This window comes from Gavialis gangeticus, unplaced genomic scaffold, assembly GCF_001723915.1.
Source record: "Gavialis gangeticus isolate Ggan-Ray unplaced genomic scaffold, GavGan_comp1, whole genome shotgun sequence".
NCBI classification, from domain to species: domain Eukaryota; kingdom Metazoa; phylum Chordata; order Crocodylia; family Gavialidae; genus Gavialis; species Gavialis gangeticus.
The window spans coordinates 40,054,877-40,069,399 of NW_017729024.1; the positions used below are offsets into that span (position 1 = coordinate 40,054,877).

The 14,523-nt window shown below is 39.0% G+C and overlaps 1 protein-coding gene across 1 annotated transcript in view; it reads left to right on the forward strand.

Annotated features, from left to right (window-relative positions):
• The window catches only part of LINGO2 (leucine rich repeat and Ig domain containing 2), an 880,510-nt gene extending 869,187 nt beyond the window's left edge, over window positions 1–11,323 (forward strand). Inside the window, exon 5 of the mRNA XM_019517028.1 lies at window positions 2,106–11,323. Coding sequence (XP_019372573.1) covers window positions 2,142–3,962 — 1,821 coding nt within the window. The 5' untranslated portion in view covers window positions 2,106–2,141 and the 3' untranslated portion in view covers window positions 3,963–11,323. The remainder of the gene's footprint in view (window positions 1–2,105) is intronic.
• The last annotated feature ends 3,200 nt before the right edge of the window (window positions 11,324–14,523 follow it).

Here is a 14,523-nt window from a genome sequence, read left to right on the forward strand (position 1 = left end):
AAAAAAAAAAGTGTAAAATTGATTATAAAAAAAAAACCTGGAAAAAAAAAAATTCCCCCCCCCTCCCCTCAGGCTTTTTTTTTTTTTTTTTTTTTATTTGCCTGCAGGTTTGCATGTGTTTTAACTGCTTTAAACTTAGATTTTCTCATTAATACGTAATTAACATCAGCTGAAATCTTACCTTTCTCATATACCTACACACACACAAATAACCACATGTACATACACATATAAGTACATTAACGCATATCCATCTGTCCCTGGTTGTGCACACAAAAAGAAATTAGGAATATTTGAAAGTCTTTACGAACTCTACTTCCCTTTCTTCAGCCAGCCAGCTGCAGTTGACAAAATTAGTTTATTCTGCACACCTCCCTTTCTTCATACTTGCGTAGAAGTTGTACTTGCGAGGTAGCTTGGGTGTCTGCAGAGAGGCATTTTGCATTTTTACCAACTAAAATGAGCACTCCAGGAGTGCTCATCTTCCACTGAACCTGTTTACTTTATGCTTCATACATTAGGTGAATAAGATGGGAAATGAATTCCCTGCACGCTAGAAGTATCAGCATGAAAGTGCTAACCTCACAGACTGAGTTCGAAAACTAATGATCAGAGTAACTGAAAGCCTCTTTGATCAGAATTCAGTGGAAAGGCCCAAATCACAGTGCCCTATAGATTTTCAGTTTTAACTTAGTTCCTAATGAAGTGAAGTTTATCTTGGAAAACCTTTGTCACAGCTGGACATAACTAGCAATCTTTACTTGCAAGACTTCTTCTGAAGGAGGAAACTAAATGAATCTCAGCAGTCTGTCCTACCAAGACAAGCTGAAATGTACTGTTATAGATAGTATAATAAAGAATGGTCTTCATCCCAGTCCCCAGGTTATATCACATAGCCACCACACAATTTGCTGCATATTATCAGTCTCTGCCTAGAAGAAGCACCACTGTGGAATAGAAAGGCCACATAGGTCAAGAGTGATTTGAAAAAAGAGCTTACTTAAAGTGTGTCTCACTTTGGCAAATGTTACTAGTTATTCACTTTTACCCAAACTCAAATCTCCTGCACTTTTTTAAGGAATCAGGTTTCAGAGTGCTTTGTTTAGCAGCTGCCCAAATAAAAGTATTTCCCCTTAGTAACTGAACTTTTAAAATGTAAACTGGAGAGAAGAATAATTAAGTTTCATAAAACCAATCTTTCTTTAAGCAACCCTCAATTTTAACCTCAAGGCTGAAATAAAATAACTCTAATAGAAATGGTGGCTTCTAAGCAATATATTGTACCTATCAGGAATGCATTGCTTAAACAAAACTCAGCTCTTCATGTTTAAAAATGAAAAAGGTATTCTGTAAGCAATGTGCTTTGTAATAGCTGGCATCTCAATGGGTCTTAGAAATAAAACCCTTTTGTGAAGCTAAAATCAATCAAAATAAATCAATTTGTCCTTAATATCAGTTGCTAATCAGAGATGCAGCAATTCATGTGTGTGTGTATGTATGTGAAACATTTCTCCCACTACACACACACACATACAGACACATGCGTCTACATATAAATAGTGTATACACTGACTACACTACTATTGTTTTAATTTAAAAACTATTTGTTTTAATTGCCAAGGAGTTTTCTCATGCAGAGAATGTAGGAACTACAACAGTAAGGTTGCTCTGAAGTGTTAAAAAAGTAAGGAAATGCAAAGTTCTAGTTCATCACTGGGGCCCAATGCTACATTTTACAAGCACAGTGAAGTTTATTTCCATCCCTGTTTGCACAAAGCATGCGTTTGTCTCTGATTTTGCAGCAGAAACTGACTGTCATGCAGAAGCCCAAAGAATTGCTCCCATCACTGCAGCCAGTATGAAAAGCTGCTTCATGACATATCCGTTGTCTGCAGGGAAAATGCTGGGCAAACAGACTTTTAGAAATGCCTCTTGACTTGTAATGCAATCTTTTTTGTTTGTTTGTTGTCTGCATTCATTCTAGAGTCTGTTGGTGTTTTTAAATGAAAATATATATTCCTGTTCTGAAATACATTTTGGAAGTTTGGTTGAGATTCTCTTCAGCTCAGAACTTATCTTCCTTTTTTTCTTCTATGTCCCTGCAGGCCCGTAACCAAGAAGTAGACGACATCAGTGGAGTCATGCTTCACACGGCCATATCATGCTGGCAGCCATTCCTAGGTCTGGCTATGCTGCTAGTTTTTATGGGTTCCACCATAGGCTGCCCGGCTCGCTGTGAATGCTCAGCACAGAACAAGTCTGTCAGCTGTCACAGGAGGCGCCTCATGTCCATCCCTGAGGGCATTCCCATAGAAACCAAAATCCTGGACCTCAGCAAGAACCGGCTGAAGAGCATCAGCCCTGAGGAATTCATATCATACCCACTGCTTGAAGAGATAGACCTCAGTGACAACATTGTTGCCAATGTAGAGCCTGGAGCCTTTAACAATCTTTTCAACTTGCGATCCCTGAGACTCAAAGGAAACCGGCTGAAGCTGGTCCCTCTAGGGGTGTTCACAGGGCTGTCAAACTTAACAAAGCTTGATATAAGTGAAAACAAGATTGTCATTCTGCTGGACTACATGTTCCAGGATCTGCATAACCTAAAAACCCTTGAGGTTGGGGACAATGATTTGGTTTATATATCTCACAGGGCTTTTAGTGGGCTGCTTAGCTTGGAACAGCTCACTCTGGAGAGATGTAACCTGACAGCTGTACCAACAGAAGCTCTTTCCCACCTTCATAACCTCATCAGTTTGCGTCTGAGACATCTCAACATTAATGCATTGCCTGCATATGCCTTTAAAAGATTGTTCCGCCTAAAAGACTTAGAGATAGACTCTTGGCCCTTACTCGACATGATGCCAGCCAATAGCCTGTATGGTCTCAACCTCACTTCTCTTTCCCTTACCAACACCAATCTCTCCGCAGTACCTTATTCTGCTTTCAAGCACCTGGTTTACCTGACACATCTAAACCTCTCTTACAACCCCATAAGCACCATTGAGGCAGACATGTTTTCAGACCTGGTGCGCCTGCAGGAGCTCCACATGGTGGGGGCCCAATTACGTACCATTGAACCACATGCATTCCAAGGGCTCCGGTTCTTGCGCGTGCTCAATGTGTCTCAAAACCTGTTAGAAACTCTAGAAGAGAATGTATTCCAGTCCCCCAAGGCCCTTGAGATCCTCTGCATTAATAACAACCCCCTGGCTTGTGATTGCCGCCTTCTTTGGATATTACAAAGGCAGCCTACATTACAGTTTGGTAGCCAGCAGCCCATGTGTGCTGGCCCAGACAGTGTCAAAGAGAGGTCATTCAAAGACTTCCACAGCACTGCCCTTTCATTTTACTTCACCTGCAAGAAGCCCAAGATACGGGACAAGAAGCTGCAGTACCTGGTAGTAGAGGAAGGGCAGACAGTGCAACTGATGTGCAACGCTGACGGTGACCCTCAGCCTACCATCTCTTGGGTGACACCCCGACGGAAGCTGATCACAACTAAATCAAATGGGAGATCTACAGTATTAGGAGACGGTACACTGGAGATCCGTTTTGCTCAAGATCAAGACACTGGGACCTACGTTTGTATTGCGAGTAATGCTGCTGGGAATGACACCTACTCAGCCTCCCTTACAGTAAAAGGATTTACTTCAGACCGTTTCCTTTATGCCAACAGGACCCCTATGTATATGACAGACTCCAATGACACCAGTTCCAATGGAACCAATGTGAACACCTTCTCTCTGGACCTTAAAACAATACTGGTGTCCACAGCTATGGGCTGCTTCACATTCCTCGGAGTGGTTTTATTTTGTTTCCTACTTCTGTTTGTGTGGAGCCGGGGGAAAGGCAAGCACAAAACCAGCATTGACCTTGAGTATGTCCCCCGCAAAAACAATGGTGCTGTAGTTGAAGGGGAGGTTGCTGGACCACGGAGGTTCAATATGAAAATGATTTGATGGTATACTGCTAGCAGTGCTTTTTTCTGTGGCATTATAACCAATTAAGCCAGCCTGGCATGTGGCATTGCTAGGCAAGGCAGCTTAATGCAGCTGTCACTGTGTCAAATGGTTACATGGAAATGGGAAGACTACATGTGGTTGTACAGCAAAGCCTCCTAACCTTGAGGCAGATGTGTCAGGGCCTTTCACAGAGTTGGTAAATTGTACTAATTGTTTGCATTGCAAATATTGACATTCTGGGGATCTCAGTAATGAACTGTTGGATCATGTTCATGGACAATTGTTCAACATTTTCTACCACTACAAAAAGAAAAAAGGAAAAACAACCTACAGTGTAGGATTTCCATATTTAAAAAAAGAGACACCTTTGTCTAAAACATACTCTACAGTGAAATTTGTATCTATAGATCTCATTTGTTAAGCCTTGCATCATACCTTCTAGTTGGTTCAACACCACAAAGAAATTGATATATCTTTTTTTTAGTATACATATATACTGTGTACATTTTAAAGCAATACGAATGAGAGGTTGTGCTTTTGAATATCCACCAGTACTGACCCAAGTGTGATGTCACCCCACCCCCTTTAACTACAGTCAAACCCCAAATTAGACCTCTGTAGTTACCAATGAGAGAGAGAGAGTATAACATGTTTGTCCTCATGTAGAAGATCAGAGAGGAAGAGCTTGGGGCGAAAATGCTCTGCTTCATTGACCTTCTCTTCATATAAATAAAAGGCATGTGCCTAGTTTTGATACAGAATGGAATATTTTTTATATGTGTGATATCACACTGGACCAGTCTACTGTAACAAAGCCCTGGAGTCATACCCAGGAGAGTCCAACCTACAACACATTGCTGGCATATAGGAGACAAATTATACTTTGATGAAAGAGATTTGTTTATGTAGCCCCTTGGTTTTAATTTCTAAGCCATTGTTAAAATGTTAATGTGTACTGAGGAAAAAGAAAGGAGGTAAGGCATTCTGTGTACTCTTAGGAAAATATGGTCACCTTAGTATTTAAAGAAATGAATTAAAACATACAAAAGCTCTGCTGATAGAAATGAGCTCTTCTCCAGTGCTAATAAACCAGGGTTATCCATGCATAATATGAGGATTATACTACTAAAGAAATGTTTAAAACATGATAGCCTCCAAAAGGCCAAAGTATTGCCAATTATAATGACCTGTCAGGCTCATCTTTCTTAAATTACTATAAAGACAAAAACCAACATACACGAACAGTTTACTTTAGCTATTCTTGCTGCCATTTTAATAACTATATTATCTTGGTCGGGGGAGTTGTTTTGTTTTTGTGGGTGGGTGGGGTAGACAAGATCCCAGAGTTGGACAAGGCCAATATATATTTGGTTGAGGTGAGAAGGGAGGGGGAACATTGGTTATATTAACAACTGTTATATTAACAACGGTGTTATATTAACAACTTCTAGAGAAGTCAAAGATAACAAAGGGCTAAGAACTAGAACCGAAAGGGTGAACCATTGTAAGGTTGATATAAAAAAAATGTTGTAGAGTAATAGTATTTTGCTACTGTTGGGGGAAGAGTTAAAAGAGTTTAAGCATCTCTTCTGCCCCTCATCAATGAGTCAGTTATTTATTTATTTATTTATTTAAAAGTTTGGTTGACAAGAAATATAATTTATATATTATTTGGGATAATTTTGAGGAAAAATAATAAGTACAAATGTGTTTGACTTGAAGGAATATATAAATGATCCAGGGCAAAACAATTAAAAAGCATTTCTGTAACTTAGGAGTTTTTGTCAAATTTTGCAAGGGTACTATGGTGTCTAAGACTGACTTGTAATGAAACTTTAAGTGTTTGTGAAAATGTTACCCACATTCTTCAACTTAGATTTTTAAAGCAGGATTATGGGATTTAGACATAAAGCTTTCATTGCTATCGATACAACCTGTGTCAAAAGCCTTAGGTCACAGTATTACAATTGCTCAGGCATGCCCTGATTCAGTGGCAAGATCAGGGACCTAAACTGCTTTGAAAATCTCAACCTATTATATTCAGTGGCTGATCCAGCTTATACCATTGCTATGTTTCAAGCAGCTGGAATGAAGGAGGTAGTCGAGGGCTTGTGGGCTTCTTTCTCGTATTTTAGTCCTGCATTAGTTAACTAGAGGTTTACATGCCAGCAACTAACCCTTTTTCCTTTGAAATTGTGTAGAACTTTATTCGGTGGTCATTTCACTTTAATAAACATGTGACAACAGAGAGATTATCTTTGCTGATAAAACAGGGAAGTGACTGAAAACCTGTTGCACCTTTAGCTAGATAATAAAATAAACATATGAGAGGAAAAAGGGAATGATGACTGAATTGCTAGTATTTCCATTCTGTTTTCCCTTGTAATTATCATTTATCCATTAGTAATCCATTTCCCATGTAGTGATGATGACCTGAATTAACATGATCAATAAAAATCAAAGTTTTATGCAAAACATTCTGCTGACTTCTGGTTTAGGCAGTTGGTGCAGATCCAAGTGGGGGATTTTATTATGTTTATTTAAATTACACAATAAAAAATAGTGATGGGGAATTTGAGAGTAGTTGTGTTTGCAGAAATGAATTAGGATTGCATTATGTTTTCAAATTTTGCTAATAATTGCTGAATCCCCCTTTCCCAAAAAAGCTTTCCAAGAAGTGATTAAATTGTTACTGTGCTGTAAGGATCTCTGATCAGTCTTGCCATAGGTATCTTAAATGAAATATGATAAGAATTATGAAATTCATGACTGCACAGGCCATGCTGAGAACCAGATTAAAGAACTGCAAAGTTAACAGTAGCGGATGCAAAGGCTACATTCAGGTCTTCAGTTTCCATGAACTGCTGTTTCCTCACAGCCTGATTTTAACTCTGCTACCTTTGGATGAGGCAGTGCTGTACAACTTCAGCAGCCCTTTTTATGTCAGTGTGATGTGGCAAGATATGAGGTACTATTTAACTGAAGTGACTATAGCACAAATGAGGCTAAGCTTTTATTCTCCTCCTGTTTTATCCTCCTCCTGTTCTTGTTTGTTGTTTTGTTTTGTTTTGTTTACTGTGGACTTGATCCTGTGTTTCTTGGGTGTCCACTACTAACTTTATTGAGAGTTTGGGGTGAGTATAGAATTCAGGATCAGGTCCCAGTTAAGCATGCTTTTCCCTGCCCTTTATGCACCTCCAAGTTGTGTCCATTTGGTATACTTGCCAACCTGCCTGTGAAGGCAAGAAATAGTTGCAGCTTTTTCTAATCTATGCCAATTTTCCAGCAGTGGAATGGGACTGATTTTAATGGGTTTTCTGATGTACATTCGTTCCAGCTAGTGTATGCACAGAATTGACGTTCGCATGAAAACACTTGTTACTGGAAGAAAGTGAACATGGACTGAATGCTTTGCCTTAGCTTTGACTTGTCTTTTGGCTACCTCTGTAGGCCTTGTTGTCCCTATATTGGTCAGTGCATCGGGACTTGGCTGGGTAGAAATGTAGCATGTAATTCTTTGGAAAGAATGAAAATGGAAGAATTGATAGCAGCAGAATGTATGGTGAGGGAAAGGCACTGAAGAAATCTGGTATCCCACTTCTAAATTCTACACCTTCATATGAAACAAATACATCTCCTTTCTCAAATTTAGATCATATTCTCCATTTTCCATATAATCTACAGCCTTTATGGATATTGTGACTCCTCAAATCCTCATTAAAAAGCAATTTTTAAATAAAATAGGCATGTAATGACACATGAGTGGCTAAAGGACAACTACCACCCACATGCACCCTTATTTTTAAGGCTTTTGGCTATGCCACAGATGTTTTTTTCTGCAGCTAGCATCTGTTGCCAACAAACTCCTTCTCAGCCCTCCCTGCCCATCAACTCAGCTGAGCTCAGTGACTTTTCTCCTCCTCTCCCCCCATCCCAACTCTCAACAGTTCAACCTCCTTAGACAGACTAGTTCTATAATCTGCTCCCACATACCATTGAACCATATGTTTGCAGGAACATCAAGGGTCTGTCCAACGTCGGTCATTTAGATGCCATGCTCCTATAGACTATAATGAGAACTACACCCAACTCCCTTAGGTGGTATAGACAATCTCTCCTGGTGGCTTCAATGATTTCTGCTCCATTTGTATGTTCTCCTACCCTTTGGCATGCATTCACATGACTAGCCGCAAACAGAGATCTATGGATTTGGATGAGCATTACTGTGCATTTGGGTCTGTTTGAAACCCAGAACTTAAATCAGAATATTAGAATAGGTTAACACCTCCCAAGCCCCAAAATAGCTTTGAATGGACCCCTTTCTACAAATGAAATCAGCCAACTTTTGCACAGCTCTCCTTGCCACTGAGATAATCACATGCCGACAGCAATCTGCAGGTTGAATGCTTCTGATTTTTTCCCTTTTACTAGGAGCAGGTGCTTTGATACAATGCCAGCTTGAAATAGAAATCTTTATTTATAGCCTGAACAGAATGAGAAAGCACAGGCACAGTCAAAAGAACATTCCATTTTATTTTACTTTATATTTAAGGAGACATTATTCTTAATATACAAAATAGCTGGTAAAAGATAACCACAACCACAACAACAACAAAGGATTTTCATCATTAAATTTGCCTATCTGCAATTACTTGGACTGGTCCCAGAATACCACTACCACTGAGCAGAGGTCTCACAATAAGGGAATTGGAGCCAGTTTCTCATCTCATTTAGATTGGCAGAAATCAGGAGTAACTGCATAGATTACAATGGTGGTCTTTTTATTTATACTGGCAAAGCTGATGTTGGAATCTGGCTTTTTTTGTTTTTTGTCTCCTATACTAAGAGGGCTATAATGACAAATATGCAGAATTTATGTTTTGATTATTTTTCACCTTGTGGCACACCTTCTGTTCTGTGTTCTGCTTTGCTGTATTATTCACCATTGCTAGCTGAGCAGAAAAATATGAATATTCAGGCTTGTAAAAACAAACAAAAAAATAGCCCCACCAAACTAACAATATAAATGTGCATTAACAGCGACTCAGCTCCCGTATGTGGTCACATATAAGCCAAAACTTTGAGCTAAACTTTCAAAACAATGGTTAGGATGAATGTCAACTTATACATGGGTTAATATTTTTTTTTTCAAAATTCAGAGTATTTTTATTTCTATTATGGTAGCGCCTAGAAGCTAGCAAGTTTGGTGCAAAATATTCAGTCAATGATCGTTCTGGTTTCGAGAAGTTTAAATCTGAACTTAAGAATTTGGCTTATATGCAGCTATATATGATAACAAGTTTCTTGTTGTTTTAGAGGGATTGCTGTTGCATATAAATACGTATTTATAATATTTTCACACCTCATGAAATCCACCTGCAAGCATCTGTATTTCATATATATATGTTTCTGTGTAGAAAAAAGAGTTAAATTTGGTTTTTACTTAAAGTATTCAATGTAATTGTTTTTAAAAGGTGATGAGATAACCAGAAAAAGTGCTGTAATTTCTTTTAAATGTATACGATTATAATGATGGATGGGGAAACGAAACAGCCCTATTGTTATGATACATGGAGCAGATGGTAGCTTGGGTTTGTCTGTAAGTTTGTTTCATGTTAAAATCTTGCTAATGCTAATGACAATGAGCTTTGTTTCTCATGACAGTTGTCCTGAATGTTGATCTTTTTTGGTTCTTAGGGCTTGTCATGATGTGTATCATACATAACCAAAACCAACCCTAAATAAATAAGTCCATGGATTGGTAAAACTTGCTGGGAAAAGTGAAGAAAGTTTACATTCCCATCAAAATTGTTCACCTTCCTTAAAAGGGGCAATGCATTAAATAAATTAAAGGAAACCTGTGCTACTTGGGTTCTAAGTCAAAATTCCACATGACATCTAAAAAGGTGTGACTGTTGTCTGCCAGAGATCTGCATACATACAAACTGTAAGCATCTGAAGGTAAAATACTTTGGCTGATGGTTATAAAACATTCTATAACTTCCTATGTGACACAGACATTAGAAGTGGAAAAAATCCCCTTTTTGTGGGATATAAAGGACTTTGGGATTATCTCAGTATCAGAAAATCTGTATAAAAAGGTCATAATTATGAGGGCTCTGACTATGGGGGTAGTGTTCCAAAGGGAATTGTAGAGATTCCTTCTCTTGTCTCATTTAGCATGGGACTAATAGGACACTCAAGAACTGAAATAAGCATAGAGATGAACAGCATGGCCCCAATAAAACTTTTTCCATTTCTCATTTGTTTCTATAACTCTTTTAATAGAAACCAAACCTTCCACTATAATTAATTTGAGTACTCTGGCAAGAATTGTATAATAGTAGAGAAACAATTAAAGTATATACTATCTTCACACAAGAAATATATCCAAAGGTTTTATGGTTGATAGCCAAAAAACAAGTTATTTGGAGATACATCTATCTTAAAATGCCAGCCCCTGAAAAAACATGAGGACCAATTCAATTTCCTTGGGTCTGTGCAGGGATGGGCTCTCCATAAATGAACCTCACCTCACCCTTGATGTCACCATCCCTACCATCGCCCTGCCTAGAGCCCACTGTATGATAAGCAGTGATTGGAGGAAAGAGATACAATCCCATAATGCACTGCAACCCCATGAGATTAGAGAAACCATGAAAGTCACAGGCTGTGCATCACCTTTTTCTACAAAGATTTTGTAGTTGAGGAATCTTCTTAAGGGTGGCTTCCAGGAGAGGGCCTTGCAGCACAGCTCAACAGCGCTCAGCCAGGAGATGATACAGGGTGGTGAACTCTGGCAGGGTTGCTGACTATGCCAAATTATATTGCTCCTTAGTGAGGACAAGCCCTGCTCCACATTGCCTTTGCATCTAAACCTTGTGGAGTGTTGTTCTACACTAAGTTAATTTTAACAGTATTGTGGATCAATACAATCTAATCCAAGAGATTTCGTCTTACATGCACAGACAGTTTCCAAAATCCTGCCCTTATTTGAGTTCAGACTGCCATATGGGTTTAAATAATGTAAAGCTGTACTTGGTCTTTATGTCATAAAACTACTCGTCCAGGGTGAAATTCTGGCCCTACTGAAAGGGAAGGCTGACATTTTTTGTGGAGCCAATATTTTTGCCCCAAGTCTTTCTCCTGGTCAGTGGTACTGGAACAAGCCATAAGTAATGTCGTGAGCTGCTACTTTTGTCTGAAGTCTCTTTTTTTCCCTTTGGCAGAATGAGAAGGGAGCTAAAGGAAAAAGGAGCCTGGAGACATGTCAGGATACATGGCAGCTCTTCCCTCGGGCTTCTGTTTACAGTGGGCATGTCTACACATTCATTAATGCATAGTAGTTACTGCACATTTAGTTTAGTACTTGTTTAATGAATTATTAACTAAATGTGCAGTAACTATAGTTACCACACAGTAGTGCCAGTGCCTGTGTTTTTAGTGATGCTTACTGCACAGTAGCATATTAACATGGTTTTTGCCTGTCATGCTACTGTGCAGTGTTATTAGGCTACTGTGCATTAAGCATCTTGTGTAGACACGCCTCCTATTACTGAAAATAGGGTTTGCTAGTTTTGTTGTGATAAATGCATTGCCCACTGAAGTGGGTCCCTTGGCATCAGAATAGGTATGCTGTACTATCATCAGTACCTTCAGGATGACAAAAGCAGTCTGAACTCTCTGTGGAGTGTTGTTGATAGCTTGGCACTTTGAATCTGAATCCATACTTTTGCCAGCCATCCTGAAACCAACATCCTTCCCCTCCCCCGTCTTCTTTGAGGGCCTTTAGTGTTACATGCTTCTTACCATCACAAGAGGTTCTGGCTGCTTTCTGTCAGTGGAGCTTACTGTAATGCTAGGGATCTCCACCAGGGTTTATGCTGCCTAAATCTTGTATTAAATCTTTGATGAATTTAGATCATTTAAATTTCCTTTCCTTCCCATCTAATAATACCATATCCAGTCTGCAAAACTCCTTTCAGTTTCAGCAGTACCAGAATGAAGAAGCATTCCACCTCTTCCCACTAAGTGAACCACACTGCAGTTGGGAAAGTTGGATAAGTTATGGTTTCGTCTTCTTATAGTGAGCAGGTCAGATGAAAATCTGTCACTAATGCAGCTGGCACTGATAAGCAGCCTCCTCGAAAAGTTCAGCAGAGAGTCCAGAGATTGTAGAGGTATGGACAGGGAGTTACTCTGTCTGCCCCAGAGAGCTGGCCTTTTCAGAAAAGAGGTGAAAGACACAGTAGGAAAGGCTGCACTCTCACTGCCTGAGTTAAAGTTTTTACACAAAATTTTCAAAAGCACCCATGGCAGACGAGCACATCTTGAAAGGCATCGGAAACATGTATGTTCCTGGGCACTTCTGAAAATCTCCAGCTCTCTAAGTTAATAAAAGATTTCATTCTCCATAGCTATCAATCTAGCATCTGGTACCATCAACACCTTTGAATAAATAACTTCTTGCATCCATAAGAAGAAATATTCCTATTAGCAAATATTTGCTTAAGTGTGTTTACATTCTTGATGAGGACAGGGAGGAATGGAAAGAAGCACATGGCACATTTGTTAATAACCCCTTCTCACATAAGGAATCAATACTCCTGGGTGGAACCCTTACATGGAATCATTGGTGCTGGTTTTGCTCTGCACTGGGGTCATGAGTGGAGGGGCTGCAGAAAAGGTGATCTGCGTACTCCTGTCATTCTCTGGACTGGCGGAAATGTATCTTAGTGTATTCCAAGGGGCACTGAGTATTGAGCAAATGTCAGACTATCAGAGCAAAAAAACACACAGTGGCCAGAGGACTTTTTGTCCACTCTCCTATCTGCAGACTGGAGCAACTGGGTGTGAATTGTTGCTACATTAAGCTCTGTGGAGTTGCCCCACAAAAAAGTCATTGTTCAGTCTGCTTCTTTGGGAGAGACTTGATTCACCCTTCATAATTAAGGCAAAAATTATACCGTAACGTTTGAAATACAGATTCTGATGATAGTAAGGCAATGAAAACCAAGCTCCTGTAAAAGATGGAATGACACTAGTACTTAACACCTTTCTGAGTACCTGGGGGTCTTATTTGGGTTTGCAAGAACTGGTTTAGTAATTGATACCTAAGGGATTCATTCAGCTAGTTAAGAGACGGAATCACCAACTGAAAGATCTTTTTTGCCTCATCACTGTAAAGTGGAAGTTATATTTCTGTGAGCTATTATCCAATAACTTTGCCATTCATATTATTCAAAAGCACAAGTGATGGAGCACACTCATTTTATTATAAGGAGACAATGGTAGTAAATTTAATCTATTACCTTTGCTACAAGCTATTAGTGGTGTGTACAAAGACTAATAGGTTACATCCATTATAGAAAGTGTTGCTATCACTAAAACCAAACAACACTTCCTCTTAAAAAGTTCCTATACTTCATTGGAGTCTATACAATGCATCAATTCTACTGTCCTGTTGGGAATTCATTTCTAGAGCAGAGACAGGCGTGCATTGCAGGGAGTTTACTGAGTCAACACCACCCTTTGATTTATATAAGAGCTTGAATTTTAATAGGCCTTAAGGAGTCTGATCGTCTTTAGTGGATTTAGTAGGCTAACACATTGTGTTAAAGGAAATTGCCTCTCTGGGATGGTCTTGTGGTCAGGGGGAGCTAAAGACTAGTGGCATAAAATTGGGAACCAGCTGTTCTTGGGTTGTAATCAGAACACTGCCACTGGCTCTCAAGCTCTCTACCTCAGTTGCCTTACCTGTAATATGGAATAACAATATTGGCCTTTGATATCAGATAAGGTCCAGTTCCCTTGGCTGTGAAATCTAAGGAATTACAATTCTCTTCACCCTACACTAAATACCTGGAATTCAACAACAGCATCATAAGATGGACATCTGCAGGAGGAGATTCTGAGAAATCCAACTACAGATATACAAAATATTTCCAAAATGCAGGTGCTGTACCAATGGTTTGCTTCATACTTAGCATTTCTTGCATACTTAGAATTAAGATAATTATTTTTACAAAGGAATTGCAATCTGTGAATTGACATTTTGGTGGCAAAGGTGCACATAACCAGATTCTACTTTTCCACCTGATTCTGTGATTTGCCATTTATGAAGACATGTTAATGCCTGATTTAATTGTTTTGGCAGGATTTGATAAGCCTGAACTCTAGAAAGTTTTACCTACTTCTCTGTGTATTTGATTATAAATGAGAGATACTGAAATAAATAGAAGCCAGTCAGATATCCAATTATAAACTAAATGCTCAGAAAAGTTCTTAGCAAATTCTTTCTGACAGATCTCATTCTCTCACCTACAAGAATGCTCCAAATAAACTACAAAGTAGGCATTCTATAATTTAGAAAAAAAATTAAAAATAAAACTATCAGAAATTCATATGAAACTATAATAGCTAGTTATAGGTAATCTGATTTCAAGTGAAAACATTGGATCAAAGAATTTGACCAGGCAGCTCTGTTCCATGTGCCATCACAGCGAACAGTGACAAGCCTAGTTTTCGGTTTTTTAAATCAAGGGTGTTTTAATGCAAT